Raw genomic sequence first — 25000 nt, 5'->3', positions numbered from 1 at the left:
GTGCGTGTGTGTGTGTCTCACCGTGTGTGTGTCTCACCGTGTGTCTGTCTCACCAGGTGTGTGTGTGTGTCTCACCAGGTGTGTGTGTCTCACCGTGCATTGTGCCAGGGCAGCGGAGGTCTGCTGGATGTCGTTAACTGTAGTCAGGTCGAGGGCCGTGAGAGCTCTGGTGATGTCACTACGCACCATGACCCGGTAACTGCGCTCCGCCCTGGATACTATCGGCGACTGACGGGTCTGCTCATACTGGGGGAGGAGAGGGATAAACAGAGCAAATAATGAAAAACACAATATATATCTATTTTTTTTAATTCTGTGATGAGGAGAGAAGAGGGGGTGAGAAAGGAGGATAGAAGAGGGGGAGGAGAAGAGAAGGGGGAGGAGAAGAGAATGAGAAGGGGGAGGAGAAGAGAAGAGGGGGAGGAGAAGGGGGAGGAGAAGAGAAGGAGAGAAGTAAACGAGAAAAGAGAAAGTAGAAGAGGACACGAGGGGGAGAGAGAGCGGAGAAGAGGGGGAGAGAGAGAGGAGAAGAGGAGGAGAGAGCGAGGAGAAGAGGGGGAGAGAGAGAGGAGAAGAGGGGGAGAGAGAGAGGAGAAGAGGGGGAGAGAGAGAGGAGAAGGTGGGAGGAGGGAGGAAATGAGAGGAGTAGTTAACAGGTGGTCGCTATTCATAGACAACACCACCACTCTCTCTCTCTCCTGACTGAGGGATTCTGCCTCACTGGCTGACCACATTGATGTCTGCTTGACTGATGGGTACAGGGGGAGAGCACGGTAGGGGGAGAGAGAGAGAGATAGACATATAGGGGAGAGAGAGAGAGAGATAGACAGACATATAGGGGAGAGAGAGAGAGAGATAGACAGACATATAGGGGAGAGAGAGATAGACAGACATATAGGGGAGAGAGAGAGAGAGATAGACAGACATATAGGGGAGAGAGAGAGAGAGATAGACAGACATATAGGGGAGAGAGAGATAGACAGACATATAGGGGAGAGAGAGAGAGAGATAGACAGACATATAGGGGAGAGAGAGAGAGAGATAGACAGACATATAGGGGAGAGAGAGATAGACAGACATATAGGGGAGAGAGAGATAAACAGACATATAGGGGAGAGAGAGAGAAATAGACATATAGGGGAGAGAGAGAGATAAACAGACATATAGGGGAGAGAGAGAGATAAACAGACATACAGGGGAGAGAGAGAGAGATAGACAGACATATAGGGGAGAGAGAGAGAAACAGACATATAGGGGAGAGAGAGATAGACAGACATATAGGGGGAGAGAGAGATAGACAGACATATAGGGGAGAGAGAGAGATAAACAGACATATAGGGGAGAGAGAGAGATAAACAGACATATAGGGGAGAGAGAGAGAGATAGACAGACATATAGGGGAGAGAGAGAGAAACAGACATATAGGGGAGAGAGAGATAGACAGACATATAGGGGGAGAGAGAGATAGACAGACATATAGGGGAGAGAGAGATAGACATACAGTGGGGCAAAAAAGTATTTAGTCAGCCACCAATTGTGCAAGTTCTCCCACTTAAAAAGATGAGAGAGGCCTGTAATTTTCAACATAGGTACACTTCAACTATGACAGACAAAATGAGAAAAAAAAATCCAGAAAATCACATTATAGGATTTTTAATGAATTTATTTGCAAATTATGGTGGAAAATAAGTATTTGGTCAATAACAAAAGTTTATCTCAAAACTTTATTATATACCCTTTGTTGGCAATGACAGAGGTCAAACGTTTTCTGTAAGTCTTCACAAGGTTTTCACACACTGTTGCTGGTATTTTGGCCCATTCCTCCATGCAGATCTCCTCTAGAGCAGTGATGTTTTGGGGCTGTTGCTGGGCAACACGGACTTTCAACTCCCTCCAAAGATTTTCTATGGGGTTGAGATCTGGAGACTGGCTAGGCCACTCCAGGACCTTGAAATGCTTCTTACGAAGCCACTCCTTCGTTGACCGGGCGGTGTGTTTGGGATCATTGTCATGCTGAAAGACCCAGCCACGTTTCATCTTCAATGCCCTTGCTGATGGAAGGAGGTTTTCACTCAAAATCTCACGATACTTGGCCCCATTCATTCTTTCCTTTACACGGATCAGTCGTCCTGGTCCCTTTGCAGAAAAACAGCCCCAAAGCATGATGTTTCCACCCCCATGCTTCACAGTAGGTATGGTGTTCTTTGGATGCAACTCAGCATTCTTTGTCCTCCAAACACGACGAGTTGAGTTTTTACCAAAAAGTTATATTTTGGTTTCATCTGACCATATGACATTCTCCCAATCTTCTTCTGGATCATCTAAATGCTCTCTAGTAGACTTCAGACGGGCCTGGACATGTACTGGCTTAAGCAGGGGGACACGTCTGGCACTGCAGGATTTGAGTCCCTGGCGGCGTAGTGTGTTACTGATGGTAGGCTTTGTTACTTTGGTCCCAGCTCTCTGCAGGTCATTCACTAGGTCCCCCCGTGTGGTTCTGGGATTTTTGCTCACCGTTCTTGTGATCATTTTGACCCCACGGGGTGAGATCTTGCGTGGAGCCCCAGATCGAGGGAGATTATCAGTGGTCTTGTATGTCTTCCATTTCCTAATAATTGCTCCCACAGTTGATTTCTTCAAACCAAGCTGCTTACCTATTGCAGATTCATTCTTCCCAGCCTGGTGCAGGTCTACAATTTTGTTTCCGGTGTCCTTTGACAGCTCTTTGGTCTTGGCCATAGTGGAGTTTGGAGTGTGACTGTTTGAGGTTGTGGACAGGTGTCTTTTATACTGATAACAAGTTCAAACAGGTGCCATTAATACAGGTAATGAGTGGAGGACAGAGGAGCCTCTTAAAGAATAAGTTACAGGTCTGTGAGAGCCAGAAATCTTGCTTGTTTGTAGGTGACCAAATACTTATTTTCCACCATAATTTGCAAATAAATTCATTAAAAATCCTACAATGTGATTTTCTGGATAATTTTTTCTCATTTTGTCTGTCATAGTTGAAGTGTATCTGTGATGAAAATTACAGGCCTCTCTCATCTTTTTAAGTGGGAGAACTTGCACAATTGGTGGCTGACTAAATACTTTTTTGCCCCACTGTATAGGGGAGAGAGAGAGATAAACAGACATATAGGGGGAGAGAGATAGACAGACATATAGGGAGAGAGAGAGATAGAGAGACATATAGGGAGAGAGAGAGATAGACATATAGGGGAGAGAGAGAGATAAACAGACATATAGGGGAGAGAGAGATAAACAGACATATAGGGGGAGAGAGATAGACAGACATAAAGGGGAGAGAGAGATAGACATATAGGGGAGAGAGAGAGATAAACAGACATATAGGGGGAGAGAGATAGACAGACATATAGGGGAGAGAGAGATAGACAGACATATAGGGAGAGAGAGAGATAGACATATAGGGGGAGAGAGAGAGATAAACAGACATATAGGGGGAGAGAGATAGACAGACATATAGGGGAGAGAGAGATAGACAGACATATAGGGGAGAGAGAGAGATAGACATATAGGGGGAGAGAGAGATAGACAGACATATAGGGGAGAGAGAGAGATAGACAGACATATAGGGGGAGAGAGAGATAGACAGACATATAGGGGGAGAGAGAGATAGACAGACATATAGGGGAGAGAGAGATAGACAGACATATAGGGGAGAGAGAGATAAACAGACATATAGGGGGAGAGAGAGATAAACAGACATATAGGGGAGAGAGAGAGATAGACAGACATATAGGGGGAGAGAGAGATAGACAGACATATAGGGGGAGAGAGATAGACAGACATATAGGGAGAGAGAGAGAGATAAACAGACATATAGGGGAGAGAGAGATAGACAGACATATAGGGGGGAGAGAGATAAACAGACATATAGGGGAGAGAGAGATAGACAGACATATAGGGGAGAGAGAGATAGACAGACATATAGGGGGAGAGAGATAAACAGACATATAGGGGAGAGAGAGATAAACAGACATATAGGGGAGAGAGAGATAGACAGACATATAGGGGAGAGAGAGATAGACAGACATATAGGGGAGAGAGAGATAGACAGACATATAGGGGAGAGAGAGATAGACAGACATATAGGGGAGAGAGATAGACAGACATATAGGGGGAGAGAGATAAACAGACATATAGGGGAGAGAGAGATAGACAGACATATAGGGGAGAGAGAGAGATAAACATATAGGGGGAGAGAGAGATAAACAGACATATAGGGGGAGAGAGATAGACATGGATGGAGGGATAGATAGATAGATAGATGGATAGATGGATGGATGGATGGATGGGAGTGTATCTTACCTCATTGAGAACAGTGATCAGGGCCAGGGACAGCTCTCTGACCCTCTGTGAGTCTCCCTGTTTCAGTAGCTGTCTGAGTGTGGTGGAGGTCAGCTCACTGAGCCAGTGGGGCAGGCTGCTGTAGCCTGGAGGACTGTCTGGAAGAACCACCTCCACAGAGCTAGGGACACACACAATAACAAAACACACACACACACATTGTGAGATAACACACACACACACACACACACACACACACACACACACACACACACACACACACACACACACACACACACACACACACACACACACACACACACACACACACACACACACACACAGACAGACAAACACACATGATAAGAACCCACACACATGCATAAATTCATCTTCACGGTGTGTGCCCAATGCGTCTTAATGGCCCTTACTTGTTGAGAGCGGTGATAGCTGCCCCCTGGTGGTCTTCTACAGTAATGGATGCTGACACCCTGTATCGACCTGATCTGAACCCAGGGGGCAGGAAGGCAGAGTGCTCTGGACTGGTCCCTTTATACACACAGAACTCCTCACAGTGCATGTCACTGCAGCGAGTCACCAACAGGCTATACAGGAGAGGCGTCTCTGATACGCCCAGGTCACTGTAACCTAGAGGAGGGAGAGGAGAGCATTTCACTGAGTCACAGTGTCTGGCACACTCAAGACCTCGGGAGGAGAGACAAGAGAGGAGGGAGGAGAGAAAGATGTCGAGTAGAGTATAGTAGAGTAGAGCACAGTATAAAAGAGTAGAGTAGAGTAGAATATAACAGAATAGAGTACAGTAGAAAACAGTAGAGTAGAGTAGAATAGAGTAGAATAGAGTATAGTAAAATAGAGCATAGTATAATATAATATAGTAGAGTATAGTAGAATAGAGTAGAATAGAGTATAGTATAATAGAGCATAGTATAATATAATATAGTAGAGTATAGTATAGTAGAATAGAGTAGAATAGAGTATAGTATAATAAAGTATAGTAGAATAGAGTATTGGAGAATAAAGTATAGTTGAATAGAGTCGAGTATAATAGAATAGAGTATAGTAGAATATAGTAGAGTATAGGAGAGTAGAGTATAGTGGAATAGAGTATAGTATAATAGAGTAGAGTACAGAGTATATGAGAATAGAGTAGAGTAGAATAGAGTAGATTATAGTAGAATATATCAGAGTAGAATATAGTAGAGTATAGTAGAATAGAGTAGAGTAGAGTAGAATAGAGTAGAATAGAGTAGAATAGAGCATAGTAGAGTATAGTAGAATAGAGTAGATTACAGAGTAGAGTACAGAGTATAGGAGAATAGAGTAGAGTAGAATAAAGTAGAGTACATAGTATAGGAGAATAGAGTAGAGTATAGTATAACAAAGTAGATTATAGTAGAATATAGTAGAGTACAATAGAGTATAATTTAGTAGATTATAGTATAGTACAATAGAGTAGAATTTAGTAGAGTATAGTAGAATAGAGTAGAGTACAGAGTATAGGAGAATAGAGTAGAATATAGTAGATTATAGTAGAATATAGTAGAGTAGAATATAGTAGAGTAGAATAGAGTAGAATATAACAGAGTAGAATAGAGTAGAGTACAGAGTATAGGAGAATAGAGTGTAATAGATTAGATTATAGTAGAATATAGTAGAGTAGAATATAGTAGAATATAGTAGAGTAGAATATAGTAGAGTAGAATATAGTAGAATATAGTAGAGTAGAATATAGTAGAGTAGAATAGAGTAGAATAGAGTAGAGTAGAATAGAGTAGAGTAGAGTAGAATAGAGTAGAATATAGTAGAGTAGAATATAGTAGAATATAGTAGAGTAGAATATAGTAGAGTAGAGTAGAATATAGTAGAGTAGAATATAGTAGAGTATAATATAGTAGAATATAGTAGAGTAAAATATAGTAGAGTAGAATAGAGTAGAATAGAGTAGAGTAGAATAGAGTAGAATATAGTAGAGTAGAATAGAGTAGAATATAGTAGAGTGGAAAAGAGTAGAATATAGTAGAGTAGAATAGAATATAGCAGAGTAGAATATAGTAGAGTAGAATAGAGTAGAATATAGTAGAGTAGAGTAGAATATAGTAGAGTAGAATAGAGTAGAATATAGTAGAGTAGAATAGAGTAGAATATAGTAGAGCAGAATAGAGTAGAATATAGTAGAGTAGAATATAGTAGAGTAGAATAGAGTAGAATATAGTAGAGTAGAATATAGTAGAGTAGAACAGAGTAGAATATAGTAGAATATAGTAGAGTAGAATATAGTAGAGTAGAATAGAGTAGAATATAGTAGAGTAGAATAGAGTATAACATAGTAGAATAGAGTAGAGTAGAATAGAGTATAATATAGTAGAGTAGAATCGAGTAGAGTAGAATAGAGTATAATATAGTAGAGTAGAATAGAGTAGAGTAGAATATAGTAGAATATAGTAGAGTAGAATAGAGTAGAATATAGTAGAGTAGAGTAGAATATAGTAGAGTAGAATAGAGTAGAATATAGTAGAGTAGAGTAGAATAGAGTAGAGTAGAATAGAGTAGAGTAGAATAGAGTAGAATATAGTAGAGTAGAATAGAGTAGAATATAGTAGAGTAGAATAGAGTAGAATATAGTAGAGTAGAGTAGAATAGAGTAGAGTAGAATAGAGTGTGTCTACCTGAACAGTTGAAGTGCACCCTGTCCACCAGTGTTCTGATCGGTCCCCCCTCTCCTCCTCCCCCCGTTCGGAGGTCACATTCCCCGCCTGCCGGGGGCATGTTGGGCTGTAGCGTGATGGACGCCACGCCCTCGCGGTCCATGTTGCCATCGGTTACGTGGAGGGTGAAGACGTAGGAGTCTCCATCTCGCAGGATGCCCTGGCGGAGAACCAGGTTCATACCGTCACATCCGGTTGTTGTGCTGCTGGAGTCCAGGACCAAGGTCTCGTTACGAAGGGTGACCGCCGTCCAACGCTACGGGGGAGGAGAGGGAGAGGGGGGAGAGAGGAGAGAGAGTTCATGTCTGCTGCAGTCCAGGACCAGGGTCTAGTTACGAAGACGCTACTCTTACTGAGACAGGGGGACACTGACCTCATCTTACTGAGACAGGGGAACAATGACCTCATCTTACTGAGACAGGGGAACACTGACCTCATCTTACTGAGACAGGGAAACAATGACCTCATCTTACTGAGACAGGGGAACACTGATAGACTCAGAGTGGCTGAGTAATACAAAGGCACAGGGTCAGAGGTGACACACAGGTCTTACCCCGCGGTGGAAGGGGTGACAGTTGGTGCAGGTTCCAGCCAGGTAGACATAGGAGTTCTGACTGACCTCGAAGATGGACCGGGCCTTACAAGACACACACTCCAGATAGACCATGGGGATACGACCACTCTGGACCATCACCTGGGAGAGACACACTGTTACACACACTGTTACACCATGGGGATACGACCACTCTGGACCATCACCTGGGAGAGACACACTGTTACACACACTGTTACACCATGGGGATACGACCACTCTGGACCATCACCTGGGAGAGACACAGTGTTCCACCATGAGGATACGACCACTCAGAGAGAAGAGAAGATTGCTTCAGAGAGAGAGAGAGAGAGACAATAGAGAGAGAGAGAGAGAGAGAATAGAGAGAGAGACAATAGAGAGAGAGACAATAGAGAGAGAGACAATAGAGAGAGAGAGAAGGAGCTCATTATCTGTAATTCAAGGAACAAGACTGACAGAGAAAGAAAGAGGGTGGGGGTGAGGGGGGTAAAGGAGGGGGGGTTGAGCGAGAGAGGGGGGGTAGGGCGAGAGGGAGAGAGAGGGAGGGGTGGTTGAGAGAGAGAGAGGGAGAGAGAGGGAGGGGGGTTGAGAGAGAGGGAGGGGGAGAGAGAGAGAGAGAGAGAGGGGGAGAGAGAGGGAGGGGGGTTGAGAGAGAGGGAGGGGTAGAGAGAGAGAGGGAGTGGGAGAGAGAGGGAGGGAGGGAGGGGGGAGAGAGTGGGAGGGAGAGAGAGAGAGAGGGAGGGGGAGAGACAGGGAGGGGGGTTGAGAGAGAGGTAGGGGGAGAGAGAGAGAGAGAGAGAGAGAGAGAGAGAGAGAGAGAGAGAGAGAGAGAGAGAGAGAGAGAGAGAGAGAGAGAGAGAGAGAGAGAGAGAGAGAGAGAGAGAGAGAGGGAGGGGGAGAGAGAGGGAGGGGAGAGGGAGGGGGAGAGAGAGAGAGGGAGGGGAGAGAGAGGGAGGGGGGAGAGAGAGAGGGAGGGGGAGAGAGAGCGAGAGAGAGAGGGAGGGGGGAGAGAGAGCGAGAGAGAGAGGGAGGGGGGAGAGAGAGAGGGAGGGGGAGAGACTAGCATGCCAGTAGGTTGGTTTACAGACTAGCAAATGACAGTTAACTCTCCCAAAACATATACCAGAGCAAGTCCCCGTGCCCTGTAACCTTTACATTAAAATAATGATGATAATCCTGATTACTCCTCTGAGACGAAGGGTGTGTCTCATTCTACAGACTCATACACTCCTTTCCCTTCCTCTCCATGGCTCCACTCTGTCCTGCTTTACTCTCCATTTGGACATCCAAGTTAGCCTAAAATCCACAGACCTGTTTCGTGCTAACATTCCACTCCTTGTAGTCCGTGTCGTGTGCCAATGTTTGGCAGGGCATGCTAGGCGAGCCATGGAACGTTAGCACAAAACAGACTGATACCCAGGCTAGAATCAGGTTGATTTGATCTAGACAATCTCTACTTACTACAATCGCCCCATAGGTCAGTGCTATCCGGGATTGTTGGGACGTCCCTACCCTAAACCTAACCTTAACCCACTACCCTTACCTTAACCAGCCCTCCGCACCTCTCTGATTCAGAGGGGTTGGGTAAAATGCGGAAGAGATTTGAATACATTCAGCTCTAACCTTAAGCCTCACCATAACCATTTACATGTCTGTCTGTGTGTGTGTACTCACGGCCTGTGTGTGCGTGTGTGTACTCACGGTCTGTGTGTGTGTGTACTCACGGCCTGTGTGTGTGTGCATACTCACGGTATGTGTGTGTGTGTACTCACGGTCTGTGTGTGTGTGTGTGTGTGTGTGTGTACTCACGGTCTGTGTGTGTGTGTGTGTACTCACGGTCTGTGTGTGTGTGTGTGTGTGTGTGTGTGTGTACTCACGGTCTGTGTGTGTGTGTGTGTGTGTGTGTGTGTGTGTGTACTCACGGTCTGTGTGTGTGTGTGTGTGTGTGTGTGTGTGTGTGTGTGTGTGTACTCACGGTCTGTGTGTGTGTGTGTACTCACGGTCTGTGTGTGTGTGTGTACTCACGGTCTGTGTGTGTGTGTGTGTGTGTGTGTGTACTCACGGTCTGTGTGTGTGTGTGTGTACTCACGGTCTGTGTGTGTGTGTGTGTGTGTGTGTGTGTACTCACGGTCTGTGTGTGTGTGTGTGTGTGTGTGTGTGTGTGTGTACTCACGGTCTGTGTGTGTGTGTGTGTGTGTGTGTACTCACGGTCTGTGTGTGTGTGTGTACTCACGGTCTGTGTGTGTGTGTGTACTCACGGTCTGTGTGTGTGTGTGTACTCACGGTCTGTGTGTGTGTGTGTACTCACGGTCTGTGTAGTAGACTCTGGGGCCATTCCATCCTTGCGGACCGTCAGTCTGAAGATGTACTCTACATCTGCCTGGAGCTCAGAGCCAGGGATACCCAGGACAGGACCACTGGACCCCAGACCAAAGTTCAGACTGGAACAGTACGATGGCCCCTGGGAGGAGGAGAGAGACAACTATGATTATCTGATTTATAAATGATTGTGTGTCTGACGTTCATCCAACATTATTATTGTTTCCAGGTTTCCATGGTGAGGGAATGTTAGTTCAAGGACATGACTATCTCCTCTTCAGTCTCTGTTAGTGGTGCAGTTTGGACCACTTATTATTCCCCCTCCCTCTCTTCCTCTCTCTCTCTCCCTCCCTCTCCACCTCTTCCTCTCCATGCCTCCCCTCACTCTCCACCTCTCTCTCTCCTTCCCCCTCCCTCTCCATCTCTTCCTCTCCCTCCCTCCCTTCCCTCTCCATCTCTTCCTCTCTCTCCCTCCCATCCCTCTCCATTACTTCCTCGCACTCCCTCCCTCCCTCCCCTCCATCTCTTCCTCTCTCCCTCCCCCTCCCACTCTAGCTCTTCCTCTCACTCCCTCCCCCTCCCTCTCTTCCTCTCTCCCTCCCCCTCCCCTCATGTTCAATTTGCCAACAAGATTTTCTCATTTTCTACTTCCCTCAACCTCATCTTGTTCTCCTCTTCCTCCACCCTTCTTTCCCTTGTCATTTTTTTTTCTCTCGTTCTCTCCATTTTCATCCTTATTTCACACACACCCCGAGCTAGCAGCCCCTGCTCTACAGCTCTGTATGTATGTGTATGTATGTGTATGTGTGTGTATGTATGTATGTATGTATGTATGTATGTATGTATGTATGTATGTGTGTGTGTGTGTGTGTGTGTGTGTGTGTGTGTGTGTGTGTGTGTGTGTGTGTGTGTGTGTGTGTGTGTGTGTGTGTGTGTGTGTGTGTGTGTCTGATCTAACTGGGAGGGGAACAGGGTGTGGAATGTTGAGTTTCATCTCTTCATAGTTACATAACCTGGCAGACGCCTTTACCTCCCTCTCACGTCACACACACACACACACACACACACACACACACACACACACACACACACACACACACACACACACACACACACACACACACACACACACACACACACACACACACACACACACACACACACACACTTTCCCAGAACACTCTCAGAACACTCTCTCTTCGCAGACATTTCCTGCTACACATGCTTATGGCCCCAGTGTGTTCTGGGTCCGGTATAGTTGTGTTCTGCTATGCAGCCCCAGTGTGTTCTGGGTCCGGTATAGTTGTGTTCTGCTATGCAGCCCCAGTGTGTTCTGGGTCCGGTATAGTTGTGTTCTGCTATGCAGCCCCAGTGTGTTCTGGGTCCGGTATAGTTGTGTTCTGCTATGCAGCCCCAGTGTGTTCTGGGTCCGGTATAGTTGTGTTCTGCTATGCAGCCCCAGTGTGTTCTGGGTCCGGTATAGTTGTGTTCTGCTATGCAGCCCCAGTGTGTTCTGGGTCCGGTATAGTTGTGTTCTGCTATGCAGCCCCAGTGTGTTCTGGGTCCGGTATAGTTGTGTTCTGCTATGCAGCCCCAGTGTGTTCTGGGTCCGGTATAGTTGTGTTCTGCTATGCAGCCCCAGTGTGTTCTGGGTCCGGTATAGTTGTGTTCTGCTATGCAGCCCCAGTGTGTTCTGGGTCCGGTATAGTTGTGTTCTGCTATGCAGCCCCAGTGTGTTCTGGGTCCGGTATAGTTGTGTTCTGCTATGCAGCCCCAGTGTGTTCTTGCCAGACAGACACACACCATTAAACCCAAGTTCTCTTCAGACCAGATGACAACCGTGTAACATGACAGACTAAAAATATTACAAACCCACTGAATTCTCAGTAAAAAGCACTTTGAAAATAACAGATTCAAGGGGAAAGCGATTTGATTGGACGTTCCAAGTCTGTTTGGTCTCAAAAAGGCCCATACGGACTACCCATAATCCTACGCAAGGCCCCAGAGAGAGAGAGAGAGGAGAGAGAGAGGGGAGAGAGGGAGGAGAGAGAGAGGAGAGAGAGAGGAGAGAGAGAGAGGAGAGAGAAAGGAGAGAGGAGAGAGAGAGATAGATAGAGAGAGAAAAAGAGAGAGACAGAGAGAGAGAGAGAGAGAGAGAGAGAGAGAGAGACAGAGAAAGAGAGAGACAAAGAGAGAGAGAGAGAGAGAGAGAGAGAGAGAGAGAGAGAGAGAGAGAGAGAGAGAGAGAGAGAGAGAGAGAGAGAGAGAGAGAGAGAGAGAGAGAGAGAGAGAGAGAGAGAGACAGAGAGACAGAGAAAGAGAGAGACAGAGAGAGACCAAACCCCGACCAACAACATTGGACACTTTATGGAACAAAAAGCCTTCACTATATCATCCTGGAATATCCAAGGCCTGAGGTCATCTGCCTTTGGCCTAAAGAGCAGGAACCCGGACTTCACCAAAGAAATCGGTAATGCAGACATTGTCATCCTGCAAGAAACATGGTATAGAGGAGACGGACCCACTGGTTGCCCTCTAGGTTACAGAGAGCTGGTAGTCCCATCCACCAAACTACCAGGTGTGAAACAGGGAAGGGACTCAGGGGGAATGCTAATTTGGTATAGAGCAGACCTAACTCACTCCATTAAATTAATCAAAACAGGAACATTTTACATTTGGCTAGAAATTCAAAAGGAAATTATCTTAACAGAGAAAAATGTCCTCCTGTGTGCTACCTATATCCCCCCACTAGAATCCCCATACTTTAATGAAGACAGCTTCTCCATCCTGGAGGGGGAAATCAATCATTTCCAGGCCCAGGGACTGTACAGGAACCTGACACCCTCAGCACACAGGGGGACAAACACCTACCTGGAGGTGACAGCATTCCCTCCCCCATATGCCCACCTAGGCACAACTATGACAACATAACCTACAAAACGGGTCACAACTCATGCAGCTCTGTCGCACGCTGGGTATGTACATAGTCAATGGTAGGCTTCGAGGGGACTCCTATGGTAGGTACACCTATAGCTCATCTCTTGGCAGTAGCACTGTAGACTACTTTATCACTGACCTCAACCCAGAGTCTCTCAGAGCGTTCACAGTCAGCCCACTGACACCCCTATCAGACCACAGCAAAATCACAGTCTACTTGAACAGAGCAATACTCAATCATGAGGCATCAAAGCCAAAGGAACTGAGTAACATTAAGAAATGCTATAGATGGAAGGAATGCAGTTTGGAAACCTACCAAAAAACAATTAGGCAACAGCAAATTCAATCCCTTTTAGACAACTTCCTGGGTAAAACGTTCCACTGCAATAGTGAAGGTGTAAACTTGGCAGTAGAAAATCTTAACAGTATATTTGACCTCTTAGCTTCCCTATCAAATCTAAAAATCTCAAATAGAAAACCGAAGAAAATGAACAACAATGACAAATGGTTTGATAAAGAATGCAAAAATCTAAGAAATAAATTGAGAAACCTGTCCAACCAAAAACATAGAGACCCGGAAAACCTGAGTCTACGCCTTCACTATGGTGAATCACTAAAACAATACAGAAATACACTACGGAAAAAGAAGGAACAGCACGTCAGAAATCAGCTCAATGTAATTGAAGAATCCATAGACTCTAACCAATTCTGGGAAAATTGGAAAACACTAAACAAACAACAACACGAAGAATTATCTATCCAAAATGGAGATGTATGGGTAAACCACTTCTCCAATCTTTTTGGCTCTATAACAAAGAATAAAGAGCAAAAACATATACATGATCAAATACAAATCCTAGAATCAACTATTAAAGACTACCAGAACCCACTGGATTCTCCAATTACCTTGAATGAGTTACAGGACAAAATAAAAACCCTCCAACCCAAAAAGGCCTGTGGTGTTGATGGTATCCTTAATGAAATGATCAAATATACAGACAACAAATTCCAATTGGCTATATTAAAACTCTTTAACATCGTCCTTAGCTCTGGCATCTTCCCCAATATTTGGAACCAAGGACTGATCACCCCAATCCACAAAAGTGGAGACAAATTTGACCCCAATAACTACCGTGGAATATGCGTCAACAGTAACCTTGGGAAAATACTCTGCATTATCATTAACAGCAGACTCGTACATTTCCTCAATGAAAACAATGTACTGAGCAAATGTCAAATTGGCTTTTTACCAAATTACCGTACAACAGACCATGTATTCACCCTACACACCCTAATTGACAACCAAACAAACCAAAACAAAGGCAAAGTCTTCTCATGCTTTGTTGATTTCAAAAAAGCCTTCGACTCAATTTGGCATGAGGGTCTGCTATACAAATTGATGGAAAGTGGTGTTGGGGGTAAAACATACGACATCATAAAATCCATGTACACAAACAACAAGTGTGCGGTTAAAATTGGCAAAAAACACACACATTTCTTCACACAGGGTCGTGGGGTGAGACAGGGATGCAGCTTAAGCCCCACCCTCTTCAACATATATATCAACGAATTGGCGCGGGCACTAGAACAGTCTGCAGCACCCGGTCTCACCCTACTAGAATCCGAAGTCAAATGTCTACTGTTTGCTGATGATCTGGTGCTTCTGTCACCAACCAAGGAGGGCCTACAGCAGCACCTAGATCTTCTGCACAGATTCTGTCAGACCTGGGCCCTGACAGTAAATCTCAGTAAGACCAAAATAATGGTGTTCCAAAAAAGGTCCAGTCGCCAGGACCACAAATTCCATCTAGACACCGTTGCCCTAGAGCACACAAAAAACTATACATACCTCGGCCTAAACATCAGCACCACAGGTAGCTTCCACAGAGCTGTGAACGATCTGAGAGACAAGGCAAGAAGGGCATTCTATGCCATCAAAAGGAACATAAATTTCAACATACCAATTAGGATCTGGCTAAAAATACTTGAATCAGTCATAGAGCCCATTGCCCTTTATGGTTGTGAGGTCTGGGGTCCGCTCACCAACCAAGATTTCACAAAATGGGACAAACACCAAATTGAGACTCTGCATGCAGAATTCTGCAAAAATATCCTCCGTGTACAACGTAGAACACCAAATAATGCATGCAGAGCAGAATTAGGCCGATACCCACTAATTATCAAAATCCAGAAAAGAGCCGTTAAATTCTACAACCACCTAAAAGGAAGCGATTCCCAAACCTTCCATAACAAAGCCATCACCTACAGAGAGATGAACCTGGAGAAGAGTCCCCTAAGCAAGCTGGTCCTAGGGCTCTGTTCACAAACACAAACACACCCCACAGAGCCCCAGGACAACAGCACAATTAGACCCAACCAAATCATGAGAAAACAAAAAGATAATTACTTGACACATTGGAAAGAATTAACAAAAAAACAGAGCAAACTAGAATGCTATTTGGCCCTAAACAGAGAGTATACAGTGGCAGAATATCTAACCACTGTGACTGACCCAAACTTAAGGAAAGCTTTGACTATGTACAGACTCAGTGAGCATAGCCTTGCTATTGAGAAAGGCCGCCGTAGGCAGACATGGCTCTCAAGAGAAGACAGGCTATGTGCTCACTGCCCACAAAATGAGGTGGAAACTGAGCTGCACTTCCTAACCTCCTGCCCAATGTATGACCATATTAGAGAGACATATTTCCCTCAGATTACACAGATCCACAAAGAATTCGAAAACAAATCCAATTTTGATAAACTCCCATATCTACTGGGTGAAATTCCACAGTGTGCCATCACAGCAGCAAGATTTGTGACCTGTTGCCACAAGAAAAGGGCAACCAGTGAAGAACAAACACCATTGTAAATACAACCCATATTTATGTTTATTTATTTTAACTTGTGTGCTTTAACCATTTGTACATTGTTACAACACTGCATATATATAATATGACATTTGTAATGTCTTTATTGTTTTGAAACGTCTGTATGTGTAATGTTTACTGTTCATTTTTATTGTTTATTTGACTTTTGTATATTATCTACCTCACTTGCTTTGGCAATGTTAACACATGTTTCCCATGCCAATAAAGCCCCTTGAATTGAATTGAATTGAGAGACAGAGAGAGAGAGAGAGAGAAATAGAAGAAACAGAGAGAGAGAGACAGAGAGAGACAGAGAGAGAGATAGAGACAGAGAGAGAGAAAGAGAGAGACAGAGAGAGAGAGAGATAGACAGAGAGAGACAGAGATAGACAGAGAGAGACAGAGATAGAGACAGAGAGACAGAGAGAGACAGAGAAAGAGAGAGAGAGAGAGAGAGAGAGAGAGAGAGAGAGAGAGAGAGAGAGAGAGAGAGAGAGAGAGAGAGAGAGAGAGAGAGAGAGAGAGAGAGAGAGAGAGAGAGAGAGAGAGAGAGAGAGAGAGAGAGAGAGAGAGAGACAGAGAGAGACAGAGAGAGATAGAAGAAACAGTGAGTATTCCTTCCCAGTAGAGATTCCTCTCATGGTTCAGAGCCAGTCAGGAGGGTCTGAAAGCCGTCCACCCAGCTTCAGCTCTGTCCGTCTCAAATATTCACATCCTCTACCAAGTACCAACACAGCACAGACCCTGTCTGACCACACATCTCCTCGCCAGTAATCAGCTGCTTCAATCAAAGCCAAACCCTCCTTATTTAAGACAGTAATTCTGTCCTATAGGGACAGACGACTCTGAAAAACATAGGGATATCTGGATGATTACAGAGTAACTCCTATAAATCCCATGAGCCGGTTGCCCTCTACGTTTCTTCCTGGCCACTGTGCTCTGGCTTTGCTTCCTTGCTGGGGTCTAGCCCGGGTAACTATAACAACTGCTGATGTCATAAAATACGTTTGATTGATTGACTGATACAGTTGAAGTCGGACGTTTACATACACCATAGCCAAATACATTTAAACTCAGTTTTTCACAATTCCTGACATTTAATCCGAGTAAAAATTCCCTGTCTTAGGTCAGTTAGAATCACCACTTTATTTTAAGAATGTGAAATGTCAGAATAATAGTAGAAAGAATGACTTATTTCAGCTTTTAATTCTTTCATCACATTCCCAGTGGGTCAGAAGTTTACATACACTCAATTAGTATTTGGTAGCATTTCCATTAAATTGTTTAACTTGGGTCAAACGTTTCGGGTAGCCTTCCACAAGCTTCCCACAATAAGTTGGGTGAATTTCGTCCCATTCCTCCTGACAGAGCTGGTGTAACTGAGTCAGGTTTGTAGACCTCCTTGCTCGCACACACTTTTTCAGTTCTGCCCAAAAAATGTTTATAGGTTTGAGGTCAGGGCTTTGTGATGGCCACTCCAATACCTTGACTCTGTTGTCCTTAAGCCATTTTGCCACAACTTTGTAAGTATGCTTGGGGTCATTGTCCATTTGGAAGACCCATTTGCGAACAAAGTTTTAACTTCCTGACTGATATCTTGAGATGTTGCTTCAATATATCCACATAATTTTCCATCCTCATGATGCCATCTATTTTGTGAAGTGCACCAGTCCCTCCTGCAGCAAAGCACCCCCACAACATGATGCTGCCACCCCCGTGCTTCACAGTTGGGATGGTGTTCTTCGGCTTGCAAACCTCCCCCTTTTTCCTCCAAAAATAACGATGGTCATTATGGCCAAACAGTTCTATTTTTGTTTCATCAGACCAGAGGACATCTCTCCAAAAAGTACAATCTTTGTCCCCATGTGCAGTTGCAAACCGTAGTCTGGCTTTTTTATGGTGGTTTTGGAGCAGTGGCTTCTTCCTTGCTGAGCGGCCTTTCAGGTTATGTCGATATAGGACTCGTTTTACTGTGGATATAGATACTTTTGTAACTGTTTCCTCCAGCATCTTCACAAGGTCCTTTGCTGTTGTTCTGGGATTGATTTGCACTTTTCGCACCAAAGTACGTTCATCTCTAGGAGACAGAACACGTCCCCTTCCTGAGCAGTATGATGGCTGCGTGGTCCCATGGTGTTTATACTTGCGTACTATTGTTTGTACAGATGAATGTGGTACCTTCTGGCGTTTGGAAATTGCTCCCAAGTATAAACCAGACTTGTGGAGGTCTACAATTTATTTTCTGAGGTCTTGGCTGATTTCTTTTGATTTTCCCATGATGTCAAGCAAAGAGGCACTGAGTTTGAAGGTAGGCCTTGAAATACATCCACAGGTACACCTCCAATTGACTCAAATGATGTAAATTAGCCTATCAGGGGCTTCTAAAGCCATGACATAATTTTCTGGAATTTTCCAAGCTGTTTAAAGGCACAGTCAACTTAGTGTATGTAAACTTCTGACCCACTGGAATTGTGATACAGTGAATTATAAGTTAAATAATCTGTCTGTAAACAATTGTTGAAAAAATGACTTGTGTTATGCACAAAGTAGATGTCCTAACCAACTTGCCAAAACTATAGTTTGTTAACAAGAAATGTGTGGAGTGGTTGAAAAACAAGTTTTAATGACTTTAATGACTGTAAACTTCCGACTTCAACTGTAAGTGTGTTCTTACCTTGGAGATGGTGACACACTCCCAGTGGTAGCAGAGTAGTGACTGGCTGTCCAGGTTCATGTTGGGATCATAGCTCTGCTCAGCATTCAGCTGCAGGTCCTGGGTCCTGGACCACACCCTGGAAGTACCACATCAGAACTCACTTTATTTCAAGTGCAGTAAAAATTTATCATTTCATGATCTTAAAACAAAACAAGGGATGTTGTTTTATTTTACACTAAAAGGAGAAGTTCGGATTTTACAACTTGATGTTAGATGGTTCCTCACCCTGAAAGTAGTCTACAATGGACTACGGATTACAGTTTCTCCTGGCCCCTGAAAGTAGTCTACAATGGAGTACGGATTACAGTTTCTCCTGGCTCCTGAAAGTAGTCTACTGTGCCCTTTGCGTCACAAGCCCCGTACTCAGTTGATACCTTACCTCTTCCTCTCACTCCCTCCCCCTCCCTCTCCATCTCTTCCTCTCTCCCTCCCTCTCCATCTCTTCCTCTCACTCCCTCCCCCTCCCTCTTCAGCTCTTCCTCTCTCCCTCCCCCTCACTCTCCAGCTCTTCCTCTCACTCCCTCCCCCTCCCTCTCCATCTCTCCCTCCCACTCCCTCTCCAGCTCTTCCTCTCACTCCCTCCCCCTCCCTCTCCATCTCTTCCTCCCCCTCCCTCTCCATCTCTTCCTCTCACTCCCTCCCCCTCCCTCTCCATCTCTTCCTCTCTCCCTCCCCCTCCCTCTCCATCTCTTCCTCTCACTCCCTCCCCCTCCCTCTCCATCTCTTCCTCTCTCCCTCCCCCTCCCTCTCCATCTCTTCCTCTCTCCCTCCCCCTCCCTCTCCATCTCTTCCTCTCACTCCCTCCCCCTCCCTCTCCATCTCTTCCTCCCCCTCCCTCTCCATCTCTTCCTCTCCCTCCCTCTCCATCTCTTCCTCTCACTCCCTCCCCCTCCCTCTCCATCTCGCCCTCCCCCTCCCTCTCCATCTCTTCCTCTCACTCCCTCCCCCTCCCTCTTCAGCTCTTCCTCTCTCCCTCCCCCTCACTCTCCAGCTCTTCCTCTCACTCCCTCCCCCTCCCTCTCCATCTCTTCCTCTCTCCCTCCCCCTCCCTCTCCAGCTCTTCCTCTCACTCCCTCCCCCTCCCTCTCTTCCTCACTCCCTCCCCCTCACTCTCCATCACTACGGATTACAGTTTCTCCTGGCCCCTGAAAGTAGTCTACAATGGGCTATGGATTACAGTTTCTCCTGGCTCCTGAAAGTAGTCTACAATGGACTATTGATTACAGTTTCTCCTGGCCCCTGAAAGTAGTCTACAATGGACTATGGATTACAGTTTCTCCTGGCCCCTGAAAGTAGTCTACAATGGACTATGGATTACAGTTTCTCCTGGCCCCTGAAAGTAGTCTACAATGGACTATGGATTACAGTTTCTCCTGGCCCCTGAAAGTAGTCTACAATGGACTACGGATTACAGTTTCTCCTGGCCCATGAAAGTAGTCTACAATGGACTACGGATTACAGTTTCTCCTGGCCCATGAAAGTAGTCTACAATGGGCTACGGATTACAGTTTCTCCTGGCTCCTGAAAGTAGTCTACAATGGACTATGGATTACAGTTTCTCCTGGCCCCTGAAAGTAGTCTACAATGGACTACGGATTACAGTTTCTCCTGGCCCATAACCTACTTTCAGGTTGAGGAACCATCTAACAGAGTTTACAAATACTGAACTACTCCTTTAAGATTTTTAAATCTTATTTTTTATCTCGGCCTGCAATCAGTGATTTTATTGTGTTATTTAGACAGCTATTTTTATTGTAAAAAAAATAAGAACTACTCGTTCAACGGCATCTGCCCCTCTTACCTGTAGGTCCCTCCCTCTATGATAGGTACCAGGCGGGCGGCCATGACGGTCAGCTGTAGACAGGCAGCCTTCCTCAGGGGAACCCCCTGGTAGGACAGGGAGAACACCAGCGAGTAGTTCCCCGAACGCAGAGCCATCTTGGGCACCGAGAGCTGCAGCCGTCGCACGTCTACTTCCCCCGGGAGAGGGATCTTAGAGGCCAGAGGTGCTGCCACCTGGAGGTCGGAGGGTGAATAGAGTCACAACGCATCATCACCACAGTTTTTGCTCTGTACTGAAAGTGCTCCATCTTGAAAACTTGACTGCTGAGGTGCAACAAGTGACCCTTCACAAAGCCCTGGCCCATAACTTTTTCCCCGAGGTTGCAACAGTAACCAAGGGGTCGGGACTTAGCGAAGGGTCAATTGTTTGAGATTGTATTATTGACAGTGGATAATCAACACAATACAGAACAACATATTGATTTAAGGTGTGGTACCGAGTGGTCGTGGTTGCAGTGCGGGGTGTCGAAGATCTCCCAGAGGTACTGGGCTCCGTAGCGGATGCAAGCCTTCAGGTCCACGCTAGCCTCCACCAGGGTGGGCTGGTAGCGCCAGATGGCTAGCCTAGGAGCCTGGACTACCTGGACCTCTGGCTCCTCACACTCCAACACCCTGATGGTCACCTCCACCCTGGCTACCACCCAGCTCACCAAGTTACTACAGTTCACCTAGTGGTGGGGAGGAGAATTACGGTCAATCTGTGTTTATAAGATTTGTGTTTGTTATAAAATGGTGTTGGGGGTTGGTTTACAGTAATGGTGGGAAGGTGAATCAAAACTGTTACTTTGTGTAAAATAATGTTTATCATAGTAGAAGTATAACCTTATTTAGGGTGCTGAAAATTCCCTAGTGGTGGGAGGAAGAATGACAACTATCTCAGTGTTACAAAATGGTTAGAGAATTGTAAGTGTAGCTTTGTGTAATAAAACTGTATTGTACAGTAGACATAATGTTTATTATAGTTGTACTTATAGAAAGTCACTAGAAAAGGGAAATTGGGTTTGCTGTCATTCATACAAAATCAAGAAACACATGAAAATAAACATGTAAAAAACATGTTGATGATAATAAATAATGTAAACCTAGTGTACCTGGACCAGGTATTGACCTGGGAACGCGTACACATGTTCAACAGAGGAGGTGGTAGACAGCAGGGGCGCAGAGCCGTCCCTAAAGTCCCAGAGGTAGGTAACGGGTGTGGATAGAGGGGCAACGCCCGCCGTCAGCATCACCGTCTTGTTGATGAAGGTGTCTCTGGGCTGGGCCTCCACCCGGGCCTCCGTCAGAACGTTCTGCACCTGGATGTGCCATGTGATGTTCTGGCCGTTTAGCAGGTTGAACGCCCTGGATGCATTAAGACAGATAGAATTTAGCAGATAGAAAACACAAAGCAACATGTAACAGAGTGTGCAGGTTTTCACATTGGTGGCCTCGGCGGGAATCGAACCAACAACCTTGGCATTGTTCGTAGGGTTACAAAATTACAGTAACTTTCCCCAAATTACCAGCATTTCCAAAAATCCTGGTTAGAAGATTCCCGAAATCAGAAGAGAATCGGCAGGATATCCTGGAACCTCCAACCAGGATGTCTGTAAAACCTGGGGAATTTTGGCGTTGCAAAGGAAGGCTCAGTTGGTACTTCAACAGAGAGTATTGGTGCTTCTGGCAGAACCCACAACCTTTGTGTTGTGAGCCCCATATTCAGTTGGTACATCACCTCAACTAGAGGGTGAGTGACACGGCCTCATTTACAACAGACTTACAGTACAGACTTACAGTACAGACTTTTCATAGCCTACATTTTGGTATTGTCGGCCCCAGCGGGAACTGATCCCTTTGCGTCACAAGCCCCGTACTCAGTTGATACCTTACCTCAGGTAGATGGTGAGTGACCCGGCCTGGTCGGGGTTGTAGGTCACCTCCTTCCCGATGTGGGGAAGGGGGAGGTGGTTAAGGTCAAAGGTCCACAGGAAGGTCACCGGGTTTCCTGTCAGGATGTCGGCTACCAAGGTCTTCTTGACGCCCACAGGCATGGCGGCGTCACAGCAGTCCAGGATACTCAGCATGCTCACTGGCTCCATCACCTCCACCTGCAGGTGGCGCCGCTCAGAACTCACCTGGGGAAATGATGAGATTACGGTAAAACAAGACAAAGAAAAACACAACAAACATCAACTATCATAGCATATGAGAATATATGTAATGAAATTGTATTGAGTTGTAATTTTTTTTAATCAACTACAACGATATTAAAATGTTTAATAAAAATAAATAGTAATACAAAAAGATAATCTAAACCCGATGCATTCTGCCCTGGAACTCCTGTATCTCACCTGGTTGTGTGCGGTCAGGTTTACCATGTAGGTGTCGACCCGGCTGAACTGGTGAACGTAGGTCTGGTTGAGGCCGAACACGGTCGAGTCTCCGCTGATGCTGAGGATGAAGCTCACCTTCGTCCCTGACGCCTTGGCGATGGTAAACTCCACCCTCTCCCCGACCGCCGCGATCCTCTTACTGGCCCTCAGCTCCAACCCCTGAATCTTATCCTGCACCGTCAACTCTCTGGAAAACGTCTCGCCGCTAACGTCGTTGGTAGCGTTTAGCATAACGGTGAACGGCCCTGGTTCACGGAAAACGTGGGACACCGTCCGTCCAATCTCTGTTCTGCCCAGCAACAGCCAGGTCCAAGATACGTTGGTGCCGGTCCTTAATTCTCCGTGGAGGGAGACGTTGACGCCGGTGGCCACAAAGTTCTGCTCCGTGACGTTAGTCGTAGAGAACGTCAATCCCGTTACCACTTCCTGGACGTCAATGAACTCCGACACCGTCTCGGCGCTGACCTCATTGGACACTTCCACAGTAACGACCTTCATCCCTGGACTAGTGAACCAATGAACCACAGAGGGCTCATTCCAGCCTAGAGCGCCCTCATCAGCCGACCACCGGTACTGCAGGTCCGAGCCTTTACTGGCCAACACCGTCAGGTTAGTGGAGGAGTTGACCGCCACGGGGTTGACGCTGGTCTCCAGGTACAGCTCTCCAACCGGATCGAGGAACTGGATGGTTCTGTTCACCGCAAGCGTTCCGAGGAGGTTGGTGGCCCGCAGGAAGACGTCACAGGGACCAGGGGTGGAGAAGTTGACCGGGATGGTCTTCCCGCTGAGGTTGAGCGCAGTGCTGACCGGCGCCAACTCCCTGAGGAGGTTCCAGCTAAAGGACATGTTGGTCCCTTCCCTCAGTGCGGCCTGGAGGTGGAGCAGACGGTTTGTGGCGTAGCAGCACCCCCCCTCGCCCCCCATCTCCTCCTCCGGCTGGATCTGCAGCCCCTCCAGCTCCCGCAGCACGTAGATGTATACGTTGGCCTGGGCTGAGCCCACGTCGCTCTCTGCCGTGACGATGACGTTGTACGTCCCCACCGACCGGAAGGTGTAATGAGTCTTCCATTCTTGGAGCCTGGGCGTGCAACCGTCACACAGGTTCCACGAAAACCGCACACCGTCGCCTTCCTCGAGGTGAGCCTTGAAGTTGACTGTGGCGTTTATGGGGACGTTGACCCGATCAGCGTTGACTACCAGGCCACGGATGGGTGCCAGGACTGCCACGGCAACCCGGGTGTGGTTGCTGCTCACCGGGTTTGCCGCCGTCAGCGTGACATTGAAGACTCCAGAGACGTTGTAGGCGTGTGTCACGTTCGGCCCGGGGGTGAGTGGCGTTCCGTCGCCGAAATCCCAGGTGTAGAGGATGGCGGGCGCCAGCGAAGAGGTGGTGAAGAGGTACACCTCCCTCAGAGTCAGGTTATTGGATCTAGTCCCGTTATGTTGGATCAGAACCAGTCCTACCGGCCGCTGGATCTGAATCAGAACGCTGTCGTTACTGCAGGAGATGTTGTTGGACACAGTGACCGTCACCAGGTACTGACCAGGGCTTTTATAGGTGAACACCATGTCCTTATGGCCCTGGACAGGTGTAGAGTCGTCAATCATCCCAAAATCCCATAGGTAGGTGTAGTCGTAGTCTGGCCGGGCGCTGGCCCTGAACCGGCTCTCCTCCCCCAGTCTGAAGTTGCTCTTCTCTGGGGTCAGGGTCACGTTGGACACCGCCGGCTGGACGCACACCCACGCAAAGAAGTTGGCCTTGTTGACGCCGCTGGACAGCAGCAGGGAGAGATGGTAGTCCCCGCTGCCCCAGTAGGAGTGGCTGATCCTGGGGCTGCCCAGGTGTGTCTGGTTGGGGGTCCCGTCCCCGAAGCTCCACTCATACAGGTGAGAGGAGGCATTCCCCGAAACGAAGGCCTGGAAGTGGACCTGGGTCAGCTCCCGGACGCAGCCCGCCGGCTCCAGCCTCACCACCTGCAGCACCAACACCTGGACAGGTACCAGGGTCCAGCGGGCACTCACCGCGTTCCACGCCGTCACGTTCACCGTGTAGTTCCCGTCTTTCACGTAGGTGTGCAGAACCTCGGAACCCGCCGTCTGCACCATGGACCCGTCGCCCATGTCGAAGCTCCAGGTGACGTTATTACCTGCCTCCAGGTGTGCAGAGATCATCGTCGGGGTGTTGAGCTCGGTCGGGGCGGAGGAGGTCGCCATTAACCCTTTAATCTCCTCGTACACCAACATCTCAGCGCAGGCCTTCGTCCAGCTGATCGTATTATTCACGGACACACACACGTTATGGACGCCACTGTGGCCGACCCCGTAGGTGTGGTTGA

The 25000-nt window shown here is 46.7% G+C and overlaps 1 protein-coding gene across 2 annotated transcripts in view; it reads right to left on the bottom strand.

Annotated features, from left to right (window-relative positions):
• The window catches only part of pkd1a (polycystic kidney disease 1a), a 173188-nt gene that overhangs the window by 71711 nt on the left and 76477 nt on the right, over positions 1–25000 (bottom strand). For both annotated transcript variants that reach the window (XM_071389881.1, XM_071389882.1), the window contains 12 exons: positions 22623–25000; positions 22162–22406; positions 21381–21633; positions 20727–20957; positions 20249–20463; positions 18406–18523; positions 9917–10069; positions 7588–7728; positions 6996–7290; positions 4740–4956; positions 4330–4489; positions 94–246 (listed from right to left, as the gene is read on the bottom strand). The exon at positions 22623–25000 is cut by the window's right edge and continues 234 nt beyond it. In XM_071389881.1, coding sequence (XP_071245982.1) covers positions 94–246; positions 4330–4489; positions 4740–4956; positions 6996–7290; positions 7588–7728; positions 9917–10069; positions 18406–18523; positions 20249–20463; positions 20727–20957; positions 21381–21633; positions 22162–22406; positions 22623–25000 — 4559 coding nt within the window. The remainder of the gene's footprint in view (positions 1–93; positions 247–4329; positions 4490–4739; positions 4957–6995; positions 7291–7587; positions 7729–9916; positions 10070–18405; positions 18524–20248; positions 20464–20726; positions 20958–21380; positions 21634–22161; positions 22407–22622) is intronic.

Source organism: Salvelinus alpinus, chromosome 2 (assembly GCF_045679555.1).
Source record: "Salvelinus alpinus chromosome 2, SLU_Salpinus.1, whole genome shotgun sequence".
In the NCBI taxonomy this organism is placed as follows: Eukaryota; Metazoa; Chordata; class Actinopteri; order Salmoniformes; family Salmonidae; genus Salvelinus; species Salvelinus alpinus.
The sequence above is the reverse complement of the archived record's forward strand: the minus strand, read 5'-3'. Positions and strand labels throughout refer to the sequence as shown.